The following is a 24,556-nucleotide window of genomic DNA, read 5'->3' on the forward strand; positions in this document are numbered from 1 at the left end:
AGAAATAGAAGACTTCATAACTTAGTAAGTTTGGATACCTTTCATACTGCGTAAAAAGCTAATTATGACAAAAGTATGTCTCAGTCCCCCTCTAAGCACATAGTCTAAAAAGTTAAGCATGCATTTGGGGCCTGAGGTATTGCTTATTTTATTAAAGCCATTCTGTACCAAAAGAGCATTTTTGGCTTTCTAAAAATGGCAGCTGGAAGTGCCTCAGAAAAAGACTTGGACAGTAGCCACATGTGGGGAGCCACGAGAATCTTAGTTGTTTAGGCTTGTGACAAGGAATTTCTTTATTTTAGAGGTGGTGGGGATTTCATCTGCTGTCCATTTACTTTGAACACTCTGAAATACACTCAGATTGTTGAGTTTTGCCTGGGTGAAAAGTAGAATGTGAGTTAGGTTAACGTATGTCGAATGCAAAGAATCTCACTCAATTTCCACTGTTTTATGGTATTGTCTTAGCTTGCACGGTACTGAGATTTTAACTTTGCCAATGCTGTACTGAGGCCAGACAGGTTGGAAAACACTCCACTTACTCTGGGATTGTCAAAGCTAGCTCTCCTTTATGTATGTGAGCAAAGTGAGTGGAGCTGTTTTAGCCTGTTTGCTCTGTAGTACTGTCCGGAGTAACAGTAAGGACTATTTCAAGTTTGCAGGTTGGTATCAGAAATTATTCCCCTCTTTGGTGCTACAGAAGTCTAACTAATTCTTGGAAATCTTTGACAGAAAGGGAAACAGAGACATTTGTACCATAGTTAGAGAAACTGCCCAAATTTTTACATAATATCCAACATTATGCACGTAAGTATTCACACTGGGGAAAAAAAAAAAAAAGCTGAGTTTCTGTCTAAAAGTTACCATCCAGAATCAAAACCTCAGATAGGATGAGCTGGACCTATTCTTGAAAGTCTGTCTATAAAAATGCTTATCACGGTCTGTTTTCTTTGCACCCTAAGTATTAAAAGGAAATCAGCATTGGATTTTCTTGTGGTTTTCTGATACTTCTCTGAAAAAGTTTTTGGTTATAGATTCCAGGGAGAAAACTAGGAAGACATTCTAAAGAGCTAACAGGTTTGCCTAAAATATGTATTTTTGAACTAACAAAGGCCTAGTATTATAATTTACAGTCTTTTCTTATCTCATCATTCAGTTGAATGTAGGCAATGACTTTAATTTCAAAGACATAATAATCTTGTCTTTAAAACATAAGATCTTTTGTGTATGCTGTGGCTGGACATTCATTTTGATCTCACTTCAGGCTGTTTTTATGAAATGCAAACATTTCCCTCTTGTGCAGATACATACGTGCAAAGGAAAATATAGTCATGGCCCTGTCTGTTAATAATCCACAATGGAACTTAGAAAATAAATGTTTAAAACAACGGTATGGAGGATGTCATGGTATCTTAGTTTATGGCAAGCTTTTTACACACATATTTTGAAAGTCATTTTTTATGTTAATAGTAATCAAATCACTGAAACACCACATAAAAGCCCAAGTTTATCTTTCCTGGGGATGAAGTAAAACTTCAGAGATACAGTGCTAGAGCTGCCATAAGCTGAAGGGATATACAAAGAGGAGAGTCACTCTTTGCCAAGCCGAACTTTAATCAAACACTCTGTTTGATGATAAATTTGAACTTGGATGCAGAACACATATTCTTCTTGATCATTTCTACATAGTTTATGAGACACAGTCTTTACTGGGAAGCAAATCCCACTACTGTTAGTGTCTCATATGCAAATGAAATTTTATAATTATAAACTATGCTTCACAAAAGACATTTTTTGGATCCATTTAGCATTTATAGTGGCAGCACTAGCAAGAGTGAATGGTATGTTCTTTTAAGATAAGTACAGTGAGTGTTTACACTACATGAGGAAGAACATTTTCTCTCTTGGCGGCATGTACACAGGAGAGGCCAAAACCAGGCTGCACATCTTTGGGAGGAACCTTTGTTTCCAGCACTGCTGGCGACAACTGTTTGTCAATATGACAGCTCCTACAAAGCTCACTGAGTATATACATGGCCTGCCCTTAAAGCCCTAACAATAAGAGTTTAAAAGCACCTAAGTGCATTTGCATTTAATTTACTTCTTCAGCCTCAGAAAGATCACAAACTGGATATAATTATTTGTTTGCTTTAACCAGTCTACTGAGCCTTGATTTCAATGATAGCAAAGGCAAATCCAGTTTAGCAATCTAAGACTGCAGTTAAATTTCACTCATCGTTTTGAACAGAACTTCACCTTTACAAAGACTGTGGGATTTATTTATCACAATTACTACCCACATATTTAAATGAAGAAATTAATAATTTTCATGGGATATTTTGTCTTTGCATAATAAAATACTCCTTTGAGAGAACTTGATTAGGTGAGCAAGGACAAAAGGAAAAAAAAAAGTATCTGCTTGTGCAAGAAGAAAACTTGATTTTTGTTATATGAGCACTTTGTTGGCTGACACTCTTAAAATCCAGCACAGCATTATATATGGACGGACTAAACTAGGGTGTCATTTTGCACCACTAACATACCATAAAATATTATGCCTTTCCATAAAGCAGATGACTAGATGTTTCATATGGTATTCATTTTTATACCTGAAAGAATAATTTATTTCTTTTAAATGCTTTAATTAAATAGTATCTAGTCAAATAACCTCATAATCAGGCCATATATGTTTTTACAGAAAAGGCAATTCTATTCCAAACACTGAGTATAAGGACTTGTCATTCTCTGTTCATAGTGTTAAGCATAAAACCCCATAAGTTCATTTTAATATAGTTTCCCAGAACTGCAATCCTAATTTCTCTAGAAACATCATACAGAGCTCTATTCTTTCTTGGGTACACAAGTGAAATCACTGGTGATAAAAATGGAAGAGTTTAGTTACATTTTCTGAAAACAAGAATTTTCCACATACTTTATATGCCAATAATGCATTAGAAAAACAAAAAGATGACATTTTTTAGATACAGAAAGCCCTATTTTTTAATCCAAATCTATTGTAACACGCTGAAAATCAGTAACATTTACTTGCCCCAAAATATCACTACTCTTCAAAATATATCAACAACCGAGCAAAGTCAAACACAAATTTGCATGGTCAAAGTACATGATGGAATTGGGCTGACTTGTAATAATCTATGAATACTGTGTATTTTAATTTATGAGAAGTGTTGTGAATAAAAACAAGCAGGAGAGAAAACAATGGCTCAACATAAATCATCTATCAGCAATCATGTACGAGTTGTCAGCAGAAATACCCAGACTGCTAACTGTGAAGGGTTTATATCCTAGCAGCTGCCACTTAACAGCAGTGTTTTTCGATGAGCACAACCAAGATGACTTCAAAAGGACTGGGCATTTTTAAAAAGCAAGCCTTCTTTTCAGAAAAGAAGAGGAAGGGACTGCTCAGTGATCTCAGACTGAAAAGCGACATCTCCCCGAAGGACAACTGAAATGTCACCACCCAGCACTGGCTGGCCTGTCTCTAGGTAAGCTTAACCTGTCTAGAGCAGTAGTTTTTTAACATTTTCTGATTTGCAGACTTAAAGAGGGCAATGGATTAAGGCCTCCTAACTACAGTCTTGCTTTTCTTTGTTAACTCCATAAACCCCAAGGAATAGGCTTCTGACTCCCAGAGGGGCAGCAGACCACACATTAAAAGCACTGGTGTTGGAAGGTTGTTTTTTTAAAGCCCCTTTGCTCTGAATGGTCTGGCTCCTATTGTTAAGCAATTGGCTCTTTGGTTTAAGAAAGCTGTCTGGTGCGTATGAACGCTTGATCACAGACTTCAAAGGGAAGAAACACATGTGCATGATCAGCCTCATAAGGCTGGTTGTCTCATGAAGCTGTCTTACAACAAGCAGTTGCTCCACAAGACTGGATATACACAGTGGGAATAGCAGCCACATGCCTAAACTGTGAGTACCCTTGTACTGGAGGGTGACAATTTTCTTGAATAAAACAAGCCAATTTCAGTGCAGAATGATCAAAACACCAAAAAACAAAACAAAACAAAACAACAACAACAAAAAAACTAAACTAACAACAACAAAAAAAAACTAACCCCACAAACACCCCACAGATACACAAATATAACTTGGTGGTAGTTCAAATAAAATGAACTATATGTTCACAAGGAGAAAATTCTTTCCCTTCAGAGCAGCTAACACTAAACAGGTCAACCTTATGCCAGGGCAAGCAACACACCTGAGTGTCACATCCCTTGCCCCACAAGACTTGTGGAGCCTCCTAGGACAGCACTTGCACTTGGAAGGGCTGGAGGCGGAGCTGAGATGGGTCTGCGGAAGCTCTTGGGAAACAAGGGGCCAGCCAAGGGCAGCAAGAGCAGCCAAAGGCTCAAATGAAATTCAAGTTAAGCCTACAGGCAAATAACCTGGCCTGTTAAAAAAAAAAATCCTGCATGTTTTTACTGCTGAGGATGTACTGTACAATTAAAAACAACCTGATGTATGAGCTGGTGCTCTTTTATTTCTCCTCAAGCCCAGGATCTGGGCTTACTCTTGTTCCCGCTGAAATTAACAGGAGAAAAAATAATCCCAAAATGAATGTTTACAGGCTACTGCTCTCTAAGGTGAGACTGAATGAAGATGTTTAAGAAGCTTTTTTTTATCCTTTTATTGGTAATACTAAATATGTTTAGAATTTTACCAAAAAAAACTCACCACCACCACCAAAACACCCCAAAATCAGATGGCACAATAATTTGGGATAAATCTTTTAAGAATATAGACTTCCAATCCCCATTCTTTGGCTGAAGAACAAGTGTGGACTGTCAATATCCCATTGTCCCACTGGAAAGCTCCATGAAGAAACTTTCTGAAGACTAACTGAATAGCTGTGGAATCTTTTCAACACAAGTTTCCAAGTGGATACTGGCACCAAGACTTCCCACGTATGCATGAAAACTAAGCCTGATTTCTAGATATGAACAGCATTAGTAAATACTATATTAAACCATTATTTCTGCCATTTTTTCAAAGTTTTCTCAGTTTCAGTAGCAATATATTCTGTCAGAGTCATATCTGATCAATCTACAGATGGCCAGTACCATTCTTCACAATCTTTGCAACAATTAATGGTATTTCCAATTCTACCAGCAAGATGTAGAAAAAACTATTTGTTTAAGCAGATTTATTATTATTATTATTATTTATTTTTTTTACTAAATCCATATCTATATATGAGGTAGTAATAAACAGCTATAAGTACAAAAAGCATTTGTACAGAGCATATTTAATGGCAGATTTTCTTTGGTTTGCAGTTATCTACATATAATTTACGAGAAATTCAGTTATTTATGAAAAGTGGGATCTTTCACAGCACAAAGCAGTCCCTAAAAGGATAGTCCATTTCTTTTCCACATTGCCTTCGTGTAACAGACGTTTGTGAAAGCACCAATACATGGGTACTGACAAATTACTCTATGAATATTGACAGCATAATAGAACTCAGTAAATAAAGTGTACTTAAGACAAAAAAAAAAAAAAAAAAAAAGTATTGCATCATTTCAGAATTAGTCTACATTAGTTCTGATGCATTTAGGGATGAACATCATAGACAACACTACTTAACGGTTTCATTTCATATTTTCATGATGTTCTGCTTCCCAAAAATGGAAGGGTTTCATCACTACTGAGACAAACAGTGAGTGAATAGTGGTGTCTCTGAACCCTTGACTTAAGCGAGACTTAATAACTACATTACTAGCACAAGAACCTCCCTGTCAGTTTTTCTTCCCACCTTTTCGTAGTATTTGACCTCATAGTCCAAGATGATCCCATTTGGATGCTCAGGTTCCTGCCAAGACAGAGACACGCTGTTCCTGGACGTCCGGTCCTTCCTTATTACCGTGATGGGGGACGGAGCTGTATAGGGGATGGGGGGAGCAAGGAGGAGAGAAAAGCAAACCGAGTTTATCTCCGTTCCAATCCTTGGCAAAGAGTACTGTTTCCATTTAAAAGACTCATGAGCATAGGTCTGGACTTATATCAACATTCAGCAGCTGGATTATCGTCCTGGTACACATGCCTTACAGCACGCCGGCCTCAAGGAAAATGAGCTGAGATTTTCTGTTAGACTGGCGGACTAGTGGCAAGACAGCAGATGGTTTCAATCTGCTACTACAGTGTAAGCAATGAAATACATTTGATGGACTAGAAGAGAACAAAACAACAGTACTACCTATTTGTTATAATGCTGATGTATTATCATCACCAGCCTCTGCAGAACTCCGATACTCTTTTCATAAGCAAGTGTAAAACGGTGCTGGGATGCCCCATGCACCACCACTAACTGCTTCCTGCAGAATAGAGCCTCTTTTATAACATTATTTGCTAAGTTCTCCAGATACAAATTGCTCCCATATACCACTTTTCCTTTACCACACTGCTTTGAAAATGAAATCTGAAGAAAAAAATACCTAAACTGCAGAAAAACCTCATTTCTGATCTGCATTAACCATGGTTAGGCATGACAACTGATTGCATGCTACAGACTCACCCACCACCCAAAACTTGGAAGTACCATCAATGTCAAGGAAAAAAAACGATAATTACCTAAGATCCTTTAACATGGGTTCATCTTCAGACCACCCAGCTCTATGGGCTGTTCCAAGACCAGGCCTAGGTTTCCTAGACTCCCTGAGAGCTATGCAAGTTTTTATTTATTCATTTATTTATTTATTTATTTCCCCCACTTCTTACGGGTTGGCTTCCTACTCCAAATGCCTCTTGTCCGTGGTTTTGGCGAAAATTCATCAGATGATAACTTACAGATCACACATTAAAGGTTGCAACTGTCTTTAAAAAGAAAAATCTTTTACCAATAAACAGTCTTTTATCTTAACATGTAAAACAAATGTGTTTATAAGTTCACATTGTGCTATCCTAATAAAAAGGCTATAGCTGATCTAAACAATTTAATTTCAGCTGAATCCTATGAAGTTTTTACTGTTCATATAAAAGTGGTTGCACTTTACAGGCTTTACACATTTGCATGCATTAGCCAGTGCCCTGTGTGTTTGGATTTTCATCCCCCCAAATTCATGCTGTGTTTGGTTTTGCTTAACTTCCTCTAAAATGTACCTCCTAGTCTTGCATCATAACCTAATAGCTTCCTTTAGCTGAGTAGAGCATCAAGAAAGCTGCATCCGCCCACAGAAGACATATCTATATACACACTTTCACATCCGTTCTGGGCTGAAATGCATCCTTTGGACAGCATTTTTACATACCACATGGCTCCCAACAGCTTCCTGACAAGACTAAAAAGTTGCTAAAATCCCCCTTTTTTTTTTTTTCTTTCTCACTAAACACAAGGAATTTCTCCTGAATTTAAATTATTGAAGATTATTTATTTATTTTTCAAGTTCAATGGGAAACAGTCTCTTGATTTTACTTAATCTCACCAGACCCATGCTGGCTGAAGAGGTATACAGGACTAGCTGGTAATGAACATCCATCAGCAATTCCACTCAAATTTCACTAGGGCACAAACCATCACTGGAGCCAAAACGCAAAGCAGCGAGCTGGCTGGACTGCTCAGCCCTAGCCAGCTCTATGCTAACTCACAGACCCATGCCTGCTGCTTTTATGCTCCTGTAAGTCATTTTTATAGCTTCTCTAAGTAGTCAAACTACTTATCTTTTGCTGTGTTTGAATAGAGTGCCAAGCCCAGTACCCAGCTGGTAACACTCCCCTTTAAGGTAACATTAATACAGATTTTATGAATAATTAATATATGATTAACAGAAATGGCTCTTCCCCTAATAAATTATGGTAATTTGTGCTATAACACACTCTCAGGGCAGGCTGAAACAATCTTATACGTGCCAATACAGATGTGCCTTAAAAAAGCTTTCTTCCAATACAGCATTAATTATTTTAAGCTAATTTACACACATCTTTGCAGATGCTACCAGTAACTTATCTCACAGTGGCTTACTAGAAAAGCGTCTGCTCTGTGGTTATCAATAACATTATAAAACATTCATATACCTCTTCTGATCCCTAGGGTTCTCAAAGCTGCTTAGAAATCACACAATATACAGTGTCTGAAAGAGACAGCATCCCAGAGCACGGCGGGTGGAGGGGAGACTAATGATCCCAGGGAACAAAAAGTTTCAGGGCCTTTCAGTCCCACACACAGAGCAGACCTGGTTTCTGCAGCACAGCACTGCGCTCCACCAGCTGCTGGACTGTTGAGCTATGGAAATTATGTATATAAACACACATATATATGAAATACATGTATATTTATATATATATATATATATACACACACAAATCTGTTTAAATCATCATCTTAATTATGTGACAGAAATTATCTAGTTTTACATAGCCTTCAGTGCATAAAGGAACAGTTCTACCAGATAATTTTGTGGTGCACTATCTGCTTCCAGAGGATACACCACACTGTTTCTATTCAGAGAGGAAGACGTTTGTAATTTCATTTTTAATTTTTTTCATCGTTTTGTATATTATCTTTTCGTTATCTTGTTTAACCACCTCATGCTGCATCTGAGCATTTTAACTTTGAAGCACACATGATTTTGAAAATAAAGACTCAACATATGGGTGGGGATTTAATTTTCCTGCTGTTCCCATCACCTCTGTGTATTCCCATTGGATTTCATGTGCAATAGTTGACTTTGGAGTGCCCCCCTCATCTCTGCCGCTGGAAGCAGAGCCTTGGAGAGGACCCCCTCACAGGGACCTCTCCCAGCAGCCAGCCTGGCTTTCCTGACACCAGTATTTTCTGCAAGCTGAGATGTAGGTGACCTGGCTTCTGCTGCACCTGCTGCCTTGCACAACATGTGTCTCTGTCTGTACTTACTCTGTTGTTTCTTTGCCAGTTATAGGTCTAGTTCTGTCTCCACCACTAAAACAAGACTAAGAACACATACCAGTTACCCTCTGGTTTGACCAAGTCAAGATAGAAAGCAAAAATTACCACCACTGTTCGTGGTTCAAGCTTCCTTTGCTTGTCTAAAAGAGTCAGAACTAACTATTCAAGTTTTAAATCTCAACACAAACATTTCTTGTTTTTCTGCTGTATCTGTTGGATAGGTAGGTTTGAAAGTGTTAGAAGTCCTTCAACCCTAACATGAGTAAACATCTTGTTCAGACCAACTGAAAGTTTATGCTTCGATCTACTGTAATCAATGGATTTAAGACGTGGTTAAAGTTAAGGTAACCTCTAAGAATGTATTATTTTGTATCGGTATAGCTGTGTGAAAACACAAGTGCCTTTGCCACCTCACGCTCAGGTCTGGGGTACATTTAGAAAGAATAACTTGACATTTGGACCATGGTATTAATTTCATTTTTTGTACGCCTCCCTAGAATACAATGCTATAAAACAAACAAACCTCATATAAACTGTGCTCTAAGTGTCTTTTGATATGTACTTATCTTTTTTTTTCCCCCTTAAGTGTTCTTGAATATACCCACTGAAGCAGAAAAGGACTACGTCCAACCAAGCCCAGAAAGCTCTGATAACCTCAAAACAACCATTTCTGGCCCAAAGCTGGTCAGCCTTAATTTCTATATTGTAAGACAACTCATCATCCCTTCTCACTAGAAAGGCTCTGTGTTTTATTGCCTCCTCTGAAGAGACTGAAGTTGTAGCAAAGAGACAAACTCCTGTTGAAGGCAGTTAACATTATAAACCATTAAACAGCAGAGATATCACCAAGAGCAGTGCTGCGTATTAGTCTCTTGGATGAGGAAGATAGAGATGAGTTTCTTGTTTCCTTAAGACTATTAAATAGCTACAGTAGGATGAGACTGAATTCAAAATCAGGTTATGGAAAGGAATAGAAGTATTTCATACATAAATTGTCCATTTTTCATTGCAGTTTCAGGATTTTCCTTTCTTAAAAGTGAAAAATAACAACATTGTGCAACAAGAATGCTAGAACAAATCTTCTAAATGGCTGTTGCTCCCATTGACAAAATCAAGGTTGTTACTACAGGATAGCAATAAATGACATATAACAAAGCATTTTTAGATAAGCAGAAGTTTGTCAGAAAAGTGTTAAAGAATCAGCATCAATACAAAGATAGGTTGAATTAATTATCATAGGTGGAATTAATTATCAGTTAAAGAACATCAGTTTCAAAGCAAAACTTGAGAATGCCTTTTTTGTTTAGACTAAAGAGTTGAATAAAAAGCATTCCAGTGACTGTTGGATAAATCCTGTTGATCACAGGCTTCTATGTATTTACATTTTTATTGGTGTTATGATTTATGTATTAGCACTCCTTCACTGGGTTGTTTGTTTTGCTTTTATAATTAACTTTAGGCTTGTGTGGCCATGCATGGACAGGTTATGTCATTTTTTTCTTCAACAAGAAAGTGTTTATTCTCAGTAGTCACATGCAACCTATACAGGGACATTTTTATGCATCAGATGGTTACTATTGCTCCGGTACTACAGTCTAACTGGTTTACGACTAGTTTAAGCAGTCAATATGAACATTCAAAACTCCCTAGAGCTACAAGGGGAAATGTACTTTGAGCGCTCAGTGCTGTTAGGTAGCATTTGTGACAACTGGGAATGTGGATGTTGAAAAGGTAACGAATGCAATGATCCAGAGAGCTTAGGCTCACAAGTGTAAAACCCTCCTCACTCACGACTATTAAAGGTGCAAGCAAATAACATGAAGGATCTAGCAGAGAGGACAATAAAACTTTGCTCAAATTGATTTCCCAGAGAAACTGACCCCAACAGATCATTTGTTTTCCTCCAGTTTAATAGCAGCTGTATATAAATCTCCTTATTGACTTTTTCTTATTCCTTGGTTATTGTTTTCATATGTGACTGGCTTGCAGATGTATATATTGGAAGAAAATTCCCTGTCCTGTGGCAGAGAGAACTCAGTATTAACTTTGGGAAGCCATGTGTGTACAACTGCTGAAATATTTAGAGTCGCGTTGTTTCTTGCTTAGGTCTCTAGATCACAAATTAAATTTTAGGGAAAGCCTTGTAGAGCTCTACAGGATTTCATTCTATAAATGTCTGTGGTCTGCTCACTTCCAGCTTTTGCTTGCAACCAGCTATCAGTGTCAGACAGTAAAATATTCCCAGTTATGCTGAGAGATGGTGATCATGAACAAATCTGAGCCAGCAAAACTGACTGTATTACCCAAATTGCAACTCCTGCTGAATTGTTGAATAAGTGGAAGGCTTGCTTCTTTTTCCTTCTTTAAAAAACTGGTGATTTTATTATCTAATCATACTGCTGTCATCTGATACAACATATAAATTTTCTTGAATGCCCCTAGGAGGTAATGTAGAACCAGAACAGTAAATAAAGATCATAATCTCAGAATGAGAGCTGCAGCCTCTGACAGTAGGATCCACTGGGACCCAAACCCAAATCTGTACGTTTTAGAGCACCAATTCCAAACCACAAAACCATCATACATTGCCAAGCATAAAGACCAAGGTCTGAATGTCTCTTACTTAGAGGCAGTTTTTCTTAAAATCTGAAGTCACATCCACAAAGTGAGGATGTGTGGCAGCACTTACCCAGCTGCAAGTATCATGTGCCCATGTTTAGCTGGATCCAGCACAGCCAGACACCCTGCACGTACATGCTACATCCAAGCAACAAGAACCCAACACCTGGGTTTTTAAGTATTGCCTTTCTATCTTCAGGTTTACCCAACCATTCCACTGTCAAACAGCATTCAGCCTGTGCCAGAGTCCTAAGCAACAGACTCATTGCAAATCAGTGCAATGACACATCTCCATGATATGATCACATTATGTTTGTATGAACTGCTGCACTTACCCTTGGACCCTTTACATCTCCAGTGTCTAGCCTGTGGATTAACATCTAGGTGGTTTATTACAGAAGACTGCTCGCAGAAAGCAGCAGTTGCACTATTTTAAGACTTGTTGGATTGCGCTATTATTTACTTTCCTTGCTGAGCACAGTTACATGCACTGCCAGCCCCAACACTGCTGTGCTACAGCAAGTAGGGATGGGGCTGGTCCCACAGGCATATTCCAAAAAGGCATGGCCAGAGTGGGGTCCCCAGGGACTCCCTGGTCATGGGGCAGAAAGGGGAAACAGCTACACTTTAACAACATTTTGGAAACCTGCTAACCCGCATCTTCCTCCTCCAGATGCAATTACCCACCTCTTGGCAAGGCCTGCAGACACAGTCCTTCGCTCTTTAATCTCCACGGCACGCAGTTAAACCAGCAAGGTGCATTTGCATGGGCTCTTGCACCTTTTGCTCGAGCTGCAGCAGACTCAATATAGTTTTATGACTTGCACTGTAAAATGTCATCTGATTCTGCAATATCATTAGGTGACTGTCAGCCAGAATGCAGTGCACCTTTCCTGTCACCAGAGACGAGGATTTAGGGAATTTAGGGAAAACTATCCATCCCAACAGCAAGGGGCCTGTGGCAGCATACAGGGCTGTTTCACTGGATTCAAGCTGGATCTGAGCAGCATGCAATCATAATCAAAGCTTCACCCTTTCTGTGAGAGGGCTACCAAGACCTGGGCATTTACACAAGTCAAAATGAGGAGAATATGAGGACAAAACTTTTAGGATAAACAGAAACAGCTTAAACTTTAGATGAAACAAAGCAGTGTGGGGCAGCTGTTTCTGCCAGAAAAGGAATACAATATTTTGGAGACTAACTGGTTTGTGATTATTTTAATGGATGATTTCCTGCATTGTGGCTGAAGCACTCCACTGCATCTGGAAGCTGGTGGACTCTAGCCTGTGGTTACAGACTCCAGAGCGGCTGCAGGCATTGCACAGGTGCCACGAAGGAAAGAAAGCAGGGAACTGAAAAAGGGAGAATGCTCAGCTTCAGCAGGAATTACACTAAAAAGCAGCTGTTTGATTTCCCTCTCAAGTGCAGAGAAAGGCAACCTTCTGGGCAGCAGCTGTCACTGGAAAAATGATTGTCAGAGCTCATTTCTCACTCTTACAAATAAATTCTAAATTAAAAGCAAACTTCATTAAGTGGTGCTCGTTCATGTTCTCATCTCTCCCCCTTTTTATTAAGGGAGATAGCAAATGCCTTCCACAGAGCGAACCAAACATTAGACTTACTCATATGTTTAACACATGTGTAATAAATCACAGAAACGCCATGTCCATTTGGGAAGTATCAGCCTGCACAAGGCACTCACCTCAGAAACCGAAAATTATGGTGCCACAGCGCTCACAGCTGTTATTTCACAGAGGAGACAAATGCCGTATATGCTTTCACAAGGATTCGGCCCAAAGGTACTCAAATATAAATGTTATTCTTTCTGTTCTCTGTTTGAGATGGTGATGGTGGGAGCTTATCAATACTTCATATTTTTCGCTGTATGCATTTAAGACCATATTGGTTTAAAATAAACAGTTTTGCTTTGCCTTTCTCACCCCATTGTTACGTTACTTCATAGGATGTTAGCATCTCAGGCTTCCTGGTGTGAAGTTTTCAGAAAACAATTTATTCCCCATGACTGTGACGTCAACTGTCAGATGCTGATTAGGCTTTCCCCTTCCATGGAAGTTATTACCTCAACCAAAGCAATGCCACTCACAATTTAAGAAATGTGTTTAAGAGCCATCTCTAGAAATACCAGTATCCAAACCCAGAGAAGACAACAATCGTATTCAGGTAAGTAATTTCTACTATGTTTCTCCTTTGTTTCTACTATGTTTCTTCTGTATGTTTCTCCTTTGAAATAGCTACCATGAGCTCTTGAACTAATCTTTTGGTAAGTTCCAGCAAAGTCTTTTCAGCCTGGTCAGAAAACACTGAATGGGAAGAGTATTTCTCAGATCCCTGGCCCTGTCATTCCCTGACAGTTTCACAGTCAGCTGCAGAACAAATGATTCTGTAAAGGCTAACCAGAACATGATAATCTGATGGAGCAGGCCTGAAAAGTGATTACATCTCCTTGCACTTTGTTTTAGATTTTGGGATGATTTTATTGTTATCTTTGTTTTTAATGTTTCTTTATATCATAGAATCATAGAATCATAGAATCATAGAATATCCTGAGTTGGAAGGGACCCTTAAGGATCATCAAGTCCAACTCTTGACACCGCACAGGTCTACCCAAAAGTTCAGACCATGTGACTAAGTGCACAGTCCAATCTCTTCTTAAATTCAGACAGGCTCGGTGCAGTGACCACTTCCCTGGGGAGCCTATTCCAGTGTGCAACCACCCTCTCTGTGAAGAACCCCCTCCTGACGTCCAGCCTAAATTTCCCCTGCCTCAGCTTAACCCCGTTCCCGCGGGTCCTGTCACTAGTGTTAATGGAGAAAAGGTCTCCTGCCTCTCGACAACCCCTTACAAGGAAGTTGTAGACTGTGATGAGGTCTCCCCTCAGCCTCCTCTTCTCCAGGCTGAACAGGCCCAGTGACCTCAGCCGTTCCTCGTACATCTTCCCCTCCAGGCCTTTCACCATCTTCGTAGCCCTCCTCTGGACACTTTCCAACAGTTTCATGTCCTTTTTATGCTGTGGTGCCCAGAACTGCACACAGTACTTGAGGTGAGGCCGCACCAGCGCAGAGTAGAGCGGGACAATCACCTCCCTTGACCTACTAGCGATGCCGTGCTTGATGCACCCCAGGATACGATTGGCCCTCCTGGCTGCCAGGGCACACTGCTGGCTCATATTCAACTTGCTGTCTACCACGACCCCCAGATCCCTCTCTTCTAGGCTGCTCTCCAGCGTCTGATCGCCCAGTCTGTACATGCAGCCAGGGTTTCCCCGTCCCAGGTGCAGGACCCGGCACTTGCTCTTATTGAACTTCATGCGGTTGGTGATCGCCCAGCTCTCCAACCTGTCCAGATCCCTCTGCAAGGCCTTTACGCCCTCATTTGAGTCCACAACTCCTCCAAGTTTGGTGTCATCAGCAAACTTGCTCAAAATACCCTCTATTCCTACATCCAGATCGTTTATAAAAATATTGAAAAGTACCGGCCCTAAAATGGAGCCTTGAGGGACCCCACTGGTGACCGCCCGCCAGCCTGACGCAGCCCCATTTACCATAACCCTTTGGGCCCTGCCCGTTAGCCAATTGCTCACCCATCGTATGATGTTTTTATTTAGCTGTATGGTGGACATTTTGTCCAGTAGGATCCTATGGGAAACCGTGTCAAAAGCCTTGCTGAAGTCCAAAAAAATCACATCAGCTGGTTTCCCTTGGTCCACCATACGGGTGATCTTATCATAAAAGGAAATCAGGTTAGTTAGGCAGGACCTACCCTTCACAAACCCATGCTGGCTGGGACCAATGACTGCTTTGTCCCCCAGGTGCGCCTCAATAAGTCCGAGAACCATCTTCTCCATGATTTTACCAGGCACTGACGTGAGACTGACAGGCCTGTAATTGCTAGGGTCTTCTTTCTGACCCTTCTTGAAAATTGGCACAACATTTGCCAGCTTCCAGTCTACCGGGACCTCTCCAAATTCCCAGGATCGTTGAAAAATAATTGAAAGAGGTTCCGCGATGACATCCGCCAGCTCTTTCAGCACCCGGGGATGAATCCCATCCGGACCCATGGACTTGTAGGGATCCAGGTGGAGTAGCAAATCCCGCACACGTTCAGGGTCAGTTGGGAGTTTGTCATCCCCACCGTCCCGGTCCTCCAGCTCAGGGCACCCTGGGTCCCGAAGCCCATCATCGGCATTGAAGACAGAGGCAAAGAAGGCGTTAAGCGTCTCTGCTTTGCCTATGTCATCGTCTGTGAGGAGACCTTCCCTATCAAGGAGCGGCCCTATGTATTCTTTAGTTCTCCTTTTTCCATTTACATATCTAAAAAAACCCTTTTTATTTTCTCTCACAGACACAGCCAGCTTCAACTCTAGCTGTGCTTTGGCCACTCGAACTTTCTCCCTACAAACACGAACAGCATCCCTGTATTCTTTCCATGACGCCTGGCCCTCCTTCCAGTAGCGAAACACTCTCTGTTTCCGCCTAATCTCCATTAGAACATTCCTGGTCAGCCACGCCGGCCTCCTGCCCCGCCTGCCTGACTTGCGATATTTTGGAATTGCCTTATATATAACAGTATAGTTTACTAGAAGGATATGTATTCTGCTACAGTTCTATTTTATGTTAAAATGCGTTTAAAAATAAACATTGAATTAATAATTCCAATTGACAGAAATAGTCCCCAAACCCAAAGAAAAAGATAACTTTTTTTTTTTTCCCCCCAGCTCTCGCTGCTTTCCAATTGTCTAGATGGAGGAGCTTTAAGAAGCAAGGAAAGTTGACAGCTTTGCTTACAGTCAAGAGGGACAGAGATTATTTCCCTCAGTGATCACTCAGAATGCTATCACACATAAAGCAGTCAGAAACCTAAGGAATTGTATTTAAGTGAGGTCTAAGCATCCTGTTTATTCACATTTCTTTCTTTTCATTACTTTAGCAAACCAAGGTATTAAATGAGAACCCACGTGTAGCTTCACATTAAAGACTGATAGAAGTGGTATACAAAAACATTATCCACCATTTCACCATGACTTTTGAAAACGGTAAAGTGGGTAGCTAAAAGCACAGAAGGGGAAAACACTGTCTGAGCTCAAACTTCACCTTTGAACTTCCCCTAAGGTCACGAGCCTTTACACAAGGACTGTGTTCACACAGAAGAGATGGATGTATGTCAGAGACTTTGAATCCTCAGCATAGCTTCCTCCACATCCAGGGGAAAAGGGATCAAAGGCTTTGCAGGCAGAGCTTCTCTAGCTAATAACAGGCTATGCATGGAGTGACATTGTTAAAACACTTCCCTTTTATATCCCTAAAGGAGGAGTTTTATTGAGTTAAAACGATCCTTGAATAGCCTCTGGGCTGAACTGTAAAACACATTTGAAAAGCGTAAAATCTTTATTTATGCCAGGAATGTTTGAAACTCAAAAGATAAATGTCATTCAAAAAACAATGTCCTAGGTATTCAGTACATAATGGGGCACAGCTGTAATAACAGTCAATGAACCAGAGACTCCCTACATCATGTCATTAGCTCACTTTTAATAAGTCTATCTTCTTATCCTTTTCATAAGGACCATAGGGAAAGAAAGAAATATATCATGCACCAAACATCTGTGGCTTTCTCAAATTGTCTCTCTTCAAAGATATATCTACTTAAGGGACCTGTCTTGGGATATAGATTGTAAAGTGCACACAACCCTTTCTAAATATGGATTTTATTTAACCAGGGAGCATCATACGTCATTTCTAAGTTGCGGAAGACTGTGCAGTCTAGCCTGACAGAAAGAAGGCTGAATGCAGAGATAGTGTCGCAGTTCTCACAAGCAATCAGAGATCCGTACTGAAATAAAACTTGGTGCCCAACTTGGTGTTGAATTTATTCCCTCAAAGCAACAGATTTCAAGCAAGCAGAACTCTAGTTCTGAGGAGGTTTGAACAGCTCTCCCTGGGAGCCAAGTAAGTCTTTGCCTTCAACAGATCCAAAAACTTCTGATTTCTTTTTTATTTTAAATGTTTATCCCTCAAGGCGAAGCTGAATAGATAGCTTGAACTTTTCTGTCTACAAATGAGACACATAGATCAAGATATTACAAACCAGCTATACCTATCCTTTAAGACACTCCTCCCAGTGATCCTAATTTCTGTGCCTAGTGGCCAGTTTTGTTCTCAAAGCTTTTTTTTTTTTTTTTTTTTTTTGACTCTTTTTTGATACTAGCCCCTCACAAGAGCTCCTTACTGCCTTACCTGTTACCTTCTTCTTTAACTACCTTATCTGTGGTGCATTTTAAAACTGTTACATTTGGCAGCTAATATATTTAAGGAAGAGATAGAAAGAGGAATAAAAATAGATTTGATTAAATATATGTAACAGAATGGGCTGTATGTTTACATCTGAAGAAACTATCTGGCTGATGTGGTTTTATCACATCATTATTCATTAGTCCACAACGAATGAGAGGCAAAAACAGATTAGAGTCCTCTCCCAGAAGCGATACTGCCACACTGAGGTGCACAGGAGCAGCAACTATTGCAGCCATCTGTTTTCCTGCACCTTTTCAAGCATGGTTTAAGCTATTAAACAGTAACAGGTTGTTCTTTTTTTTTTTTTTTTTTTTTTTTGAAATGAAATATGAAAGATAAAAGGAGGAGGTTTCTGATAGTAAGCCCACTACTCCTGGGTATCTTTTTATTATAATTCTCTATGCTATAGATGTATACAGATGCCTCAACTTGGATTCAGGGACAGTTTAAGTTTCCTATATAAAAAAAACTGTGCAGAGGAAGAAATAAACATTTCACAAGTGCAAAACTGAATGGTGAGGAGACCAAAACCCAGGTTTAGGCTGTTAGTCACTTCATGGAGGAGCATAATCACTTCATCACAAACACAGGTAGAAGTTAGCCCACAAAATCTGAAGGCAGAGTCTCAGATCTCCTGCTAGAACATATCCCCTTTGCTCTTCTCCTGATGCTAGGATGCACGGCATCAGAAGCTTGTTGGAATTGATTCAGTGGTGACACTGGCTTGTTGGCACTGAGCTCAGCTGCTATTGCCTTCTCGCAGCTGCACTGTGGAGACTGTGGAGGTTTACAAGGCCTTAACTCCTTAAGAACTAATCATACATAAAACTACCTCTAAAGTTGCTACAGTGTGCTTTTAGCTATTAGAAGAAAACAATCTATTTTATTATCAAGCAGGCACATAGTAAAGACACAAGGTATTAAAAGCCAAACATTTGGGCATCAGCATAGGTTTACTTGGAAAATACAAAAGCTGTAATTATTGACAATGAACTTGCTTGCTAATAATTATTTTCCAAGAACCCTGGACTCTCTGAATCATATTGTAAATAATTGAAGGAAAATACACATACAGAGTTTGGGTTTGGAGCCAGAATATTTAGCTTGATATGGAGAAGCTGCTGAATCCAGGAAACTGCCAGTGCAGAAAAAAGGCCACAGGCGTAACCTCTTGTTCCCACCTACCTTCTACAGATTTTTGACTTTGTTCTCTTTTCTCTGCCTCTGTGGCTGCTATGGTGTAAACTGGACAACTGGATTTGCTGCCTGCTTGGTGACCCAAAGCTATTTTAATACAGTAAATGGAAATTAAAAATATAACTGCACACAATCTCTCTTGGGACAGCACTTCAGTTTTCCAGACCTTATACAGTTCTTGCAGCTAGGAAGCCCAAAGACATCTTCAAACGTAAATTAACTGTCTCCTTAGTAAAACTGTTCTAGTATAACGTAAACTTGTTTATAAACCAACTTGATTAGATCCCACATTGGGGCACTCTTCCTGTAGAAGGTCCCAATTAATTTAACATTATAAAGTATGAAAAAAATCATTCTTGCACTAAGTGGGACTATGCAGTGGTTTGCAACAGTTTTACTGGAATGCTCACATGGGATTTAAAACTGCTTTCCCCCATTATCAAGCATCCTAATATTCATGTGGGGAAAGCTAGTTAGTGGAATGTAGGTCTCAATTTACTCCCTGCTGACTCTAAGGGGGGGAACCATAACTGTTGAACAGAATACAACAATGCTGTACAGTACATGGAAGAATAAGAATGGATACTGCAGGGTCTCTGGTGAAAACACTTAGGAGGGAGGCATTAACCCACAGGCAATTTATCTAAATCACATCTCCTCCTTTAAAGCAATCTGTTCTTATGGAGGTGTTCCACAAAATAATCTAATCCTACTGTAGTTTTTCCTGTTCATGTATGTATAAACTTTATGTGCTATGACAAATGGTAAGAGATTTGAAGTTATCATTGCTAAATAGCAGAACAATGATTCAATAACACTCTCTTGAATTTCTTTGAAACAAGGATAGAGGTTGGCAGCCCCTCCACACCCATAGGCCTTACTCTCTCCAAACTGAGTACATGTATGTGAAGTTTACTCCCCCAAATTTCATTGAGAAGGCCTAGTTCTATGAACAAAAAGTTGAAGGTGAAAAGACAAGGGTAATTACTGATCAGTCCCTTCCAGCTGCTGCTATCCCCCTTTGCACACAAACCACAGAAGGACTGAGGTGGGAAGGGGCCTTGCAGAAGCAGGGTCAGTTGGAGGAGGTTGCCCAGTTCCTCCATTAGTTGGGTTTTGAATACCTTGACAGACGGAGATGCCACCATCTCTTTGGACAACCTGTCCCAGTGTTTAATCACACAGTAAAAAAGTTTGTTGTCTATGCTTAAACAGAATTTCTCATATTTCAGTCTGTGCCTAATGCCTCATCCTGTCACTGGACACCAATAATAAGAGGAGCCTGGTTCCACCTTCTCTACATCCTCCCATTAGGCATTTGTACGTATGGTTAAGATCCCCCAGGGCTTCTCTCCTTCAGGATAAACAGTCCTAGCTGTCTCCACTTCTACTCACATGACAGAAGTTCCTGTCCCTTACATGTGTAAGGGACACAAGTAATGCCTGTCTCTGGACTCGCTTTGCTCTGCCCATGTCTCTCTTTGTACCGCAAGTGGGACAAGCTGTGGACACACCACACATGGTCTTACCAAGGCTGAGCAGAGGGGAAAGGTCACTTCCCTTGGCCTGCTGGCAACACTCTTCCTAATACAGCTCCAGGTGCTGTTGGTTTTCATAGCTGCCAGGGCATGTAGCTGGCCCATGGTCAACTTGGCATCCATCAGAACCCCCAGGTCCTTCCCTGAAAAGCTGCTTTCCAGACAGTTGGCCTCCAGCATCTCCTGGCACATGGAGATATTCCTCCCCAGGTGCAGGAGGCAATCAACAACAGAAATGGGGATGGCACTGGGACACAAGGGATGGAAGAGGCTTCTTAAGACCTACCTGACAGATCAGCATCTGCTAGCACTGCAGATTTCTGCAAGTTCTCCTTGTCTCCTCTGGATTGCAAAGATCACTGCTGAGTATATATCTATTTAAAGTGCAGCTAAGTCAATTAAGTACTTGGTTAAAATACAAACATTTTGCTCAGCATTCCTGAGTCAATCCACATGACACTATGTGATACCATAAAAACACTGACATGGCAGAAAAAAACATTACTTTCCCATGCAGTATCAGCAAAACATGTTCAGCACAGGTATTTCCCTGACCTGCTGGCTGTGTTTTGCATTGGAAAACCTCCTCCTTCAGTGCTGTAAAATGATGATCTAGTAGCATGACTGTGCTCTCCCTACCAAATCTTAGCCTTTCTTGAGTCAGTTCCACACCCTGTATCCCTTTAAAACCTCTTTGGGCTCCAGTGGGAGTTTTGTGCTTGCTACAGCCCAAAGCCAGTAAATACAGCGCTGCCCTGACCTGGAATGAACAACTTTTGCCATTGGGTTCTTTATAACTCTCCAAGGAAGATGCTTCTTTCTGGTTTTACAGATACTAAAAAACAAACAAACAAAAAAGCACAAACTGTGACCAGAAAACCCAATGAACCTATAATATCTGTGCACAGGCACCTGATCACTTCAGCAGCAAGCCAGGCAGTGTGGCACAGCTGTCAGTCCCCCTGCATGGCACATTCACAATTAGCATACCACCTCGAGGGACACTGAATTCCAGACAACCTCCTGTAGCAGTCAGTGACCCTTTCTAAATGGGGTTGATTGGTATTATTAGGAGATAACATCTGTGTGGTGCGACATACTGATGTGAGGTGAGAGCCTCACAGTGCTTCAATATAATTTGGAGGATGCCTTATCAAGCAGCAACTGAAGGCATGTATTACAGTGCAATCAAAGAGGATGATCAACAAGCTAAATTAAATAGAAATGTGTGCCCTTTCTCTTATTTTAGCTCCAAGGACAGAAAGACTTAACAGGATTAGAAATATTGCAGTGTCATATCTGTCTGTCTAGCCATATATTGCAAGATACTTTTTTTTTTCTTTCTTCAGACATGCCTGCTTATTCATTCACCTTCACTAGAAGGAAATGAAAACAAAGTGCAGTAAAAATATGACAGAAAGAACAAAAAAGCCCAATCCATTTCCCAAAATGATTCTGAATTTCCCTCAGTGCAGGGGACTGGAGCTTGGTTTTACACCACTTTTGTACAGTAAAATGTATTAACTTCCGTGAATTTTCAATGACAGCAGAATCAGAGTCTGGACGTTTCAAACCCCACCACTGACAACAAATAACACCTTTCCTCTAGTTCCAGATCAGGTCTGAAAACTCTCTAGTATAACCTTACTGTGGCTTTTAGTTATAGATTCCAGAGCTCATAGGCATTGCATAGGCATCAGCGATCTTTTCAGCAATATTTCAAGTGTGTATCTGCAAGCATATGCAAATTACAAATATGTGCATGCATGTGTGTATATGATGTGTTTACATTTAAAAATGGAGCTGCTGTGAAAGCTGACTGACTTGTTAACGTATCAGCTGAATTTATTTTAACACACACTGGCAGATCTCCCAATTGCCGTATTACAGAAAATTAGTATTATGTATATTCTGATCTATTAATCCGTGATGGATGCGTGGGAAGATACACCCATTTGTATGCTGAGAAGCATGGAGAGAAAGGTTTATTCACTTTTCAGTGGGACTTTGCAACTCAGAGACACAGCAAACATAATACAGCCCATGTGTCTCTTGAATAGAGCTTGTCTAAAGATGTACAATGTATGATTTTTACCTCCAAGAGAACTGCCATAAACATCTTGTTTTTGTCATTAGAAAATCTACACCATTCTCCAGGTCTGCCTGTGATTCTTGGAAACTCATATACTCAGATAACAGTGTTTTATGAGCGTGAAGACATTCTGCAGAACAGTTTTCACTAAGTTGGGATGGATCCTGTCACCAGGCAAAAGAAAAACATGGGTACTGAATCTCCAGGATTAAAACTGTAACTTCATCACGTCCATTGCAAGGGCACAGGGCTCTCAAATCATGGTTGGCAGAAGATAAAGAGCCTGGATTCAGGAGATCCCAGAGAAGAGTTATGGACCTTCTGTACTTCAATCCTCTCTGCAAAATTCACAGCCTGCTAACACCTTTCCCTCCCTGGGCCTGCTATGGGCTCTGTCCCCAGGATCTGTCTGGCCATCCTGAGCTGCACCACCATGTGTGATACCCCATCCACACAACCACTCCCAAAGCAATATGCCCCTTCTCCTTTCTTGGGTCCAGCACAGCATAGCCATTTAACCTAAGTTTTATCCAACTGCTAGGTACCTCTGTCCTTGAAGGAAATGTACCTCTAGACAGACAGTACAAATTACAGTCCTGGTGTCATGACTGGCTTTTGGGTCTTCTGGTTTCTTCCAGATCCAGCTCAACAGTGCTTTAAATCTTTTTCTGAAATGTTAAATTACAATGCAGTGTAAGGTGTTCAAACTTTCTCTCCCTCCTCCCAGTTGTTTATGTATAACATGAACCAAAAATATGCCTCAGGTGTGTCCCTTTTATGATCTAACCAGGAAGGCAATGCTAGAGAAATTGTGTTCTTTTAATTACTCTTAGAAAGATGACTTATATGGGTATTTAAGGTCTAATTTTAGCAACTTACATAACTTCTAGTGGAAATCTAACAAAGTAAATCAATCAGCATGATCAAGAGACAGCACAATTAAATCATTCAACCTAAAAGTACTAAAACCATCACCTAAGTACTTAAAGCAAAAACGCATACAAGTAGAAAACAAATTGCTTAAGCAGCCTGTAGGTTGCATTAAACAAAATTGCTGTTGCCAGAAAGGCACTGACCCTGACAACCATGTCACAGGAGTCATGCATTCCAAAACAAAATCAAAATCTACCTTACATTGTAGTGCAAAGGCAGCCAGCTCTGAGCCCTAGGGAAGCGCGTTGCAAAGCAGAAGACCTTTGCAGAGAAATACCTTTCACTGATCCTAGAGAGTTCATTTAATGGAGTGTCCCCAGGTGATTTTTATCTGCTACAATGATGAACAGGCTGAAAGACAATATCTCTGATACAGAAAACAGAAGAAAAGAGAGCAACTAAACAAAAGCTGCTCAAGGCACTGACACAAATATCCCCCCAAAATAACAGTAGCAAATTATTTGGAATGGACATAAAATGCAAGTTTCAGAGCTGAAGTCAATGTCTAGATGAGAAAGAGATCACGCAAAGACAGTTCAATTGGGTAGATTCTCCTCTATGTGCCTACTGCATAGTTAGACAGTTCTCGAGAGCATTTGGAAATTTACTGACTGCTGTCAGAAAACCGTCTGTTCTCACATCTTTATGCCTCCCACTAGAGCAGATCTGTGATCTCAGGAGAAGAGACACAGCCTCCCTGGTGAAAAACATTGTGATAACATAGCTTGCTGGGAGAATGTCTACTTAGAATGATGTTAACTTGGTTTGTGCTTTGAGGAAGACAGAAGTGTAGGTATTTTAAGGATGTGGTGTGGGATGGGAGGAGGTGGGAGCAGACTTATCTCATACACACATGCTTTTAGCATAAAGCTTCCTGATGGTGAACAGCGGGAGTAGGACTACTGAAATTTCAGCATTTAGTCTCTCTTTACTGGCAAACATGGCTCCAGCCTTGGTACCTAAACAAATGCTTGCAGAAGAGTC

At 40.3% G+C, this 24,556-nt stretch overlaps 1 protein-coding gene across 4 annotated transcripts in view; it reads right to left on the minus strand.

Annotated features, from left to right (window-relative positions):
• Positions 1-24,556, minus strand: part of EPHA3 (EPH receptor A3) — a 237,752-nt gene that overhangs the window by 55,325 nt on the left and 157,871 nt on the right. For all 4 annotated transcript variants that reach the window (XM_084511168.1, XM_084511166.1, XM_084511165.1 and 1 more), the window contains one exon: positions 5,776-5,900. In XM_084511168.1, coding sequence (XP_084367294.1) covers positions 5,776-5,900 — 125 coding nt within the window. The remainder of the gene's footprint in view (positions 1-5,775; positions 5,901-24,556) is intronic.

Source organism: Aythya ferina (assembly GCF_964211825.1).
Source record: "Aythya ferina genome assembly, chromosome: 1".
NCBI classification, from domain to species: domain Eukaryota; kingdom Metazoa; phylum Chordata; class Aves; order Anseriformes; family Anatidae; genus Aythya; species Aythya ferina.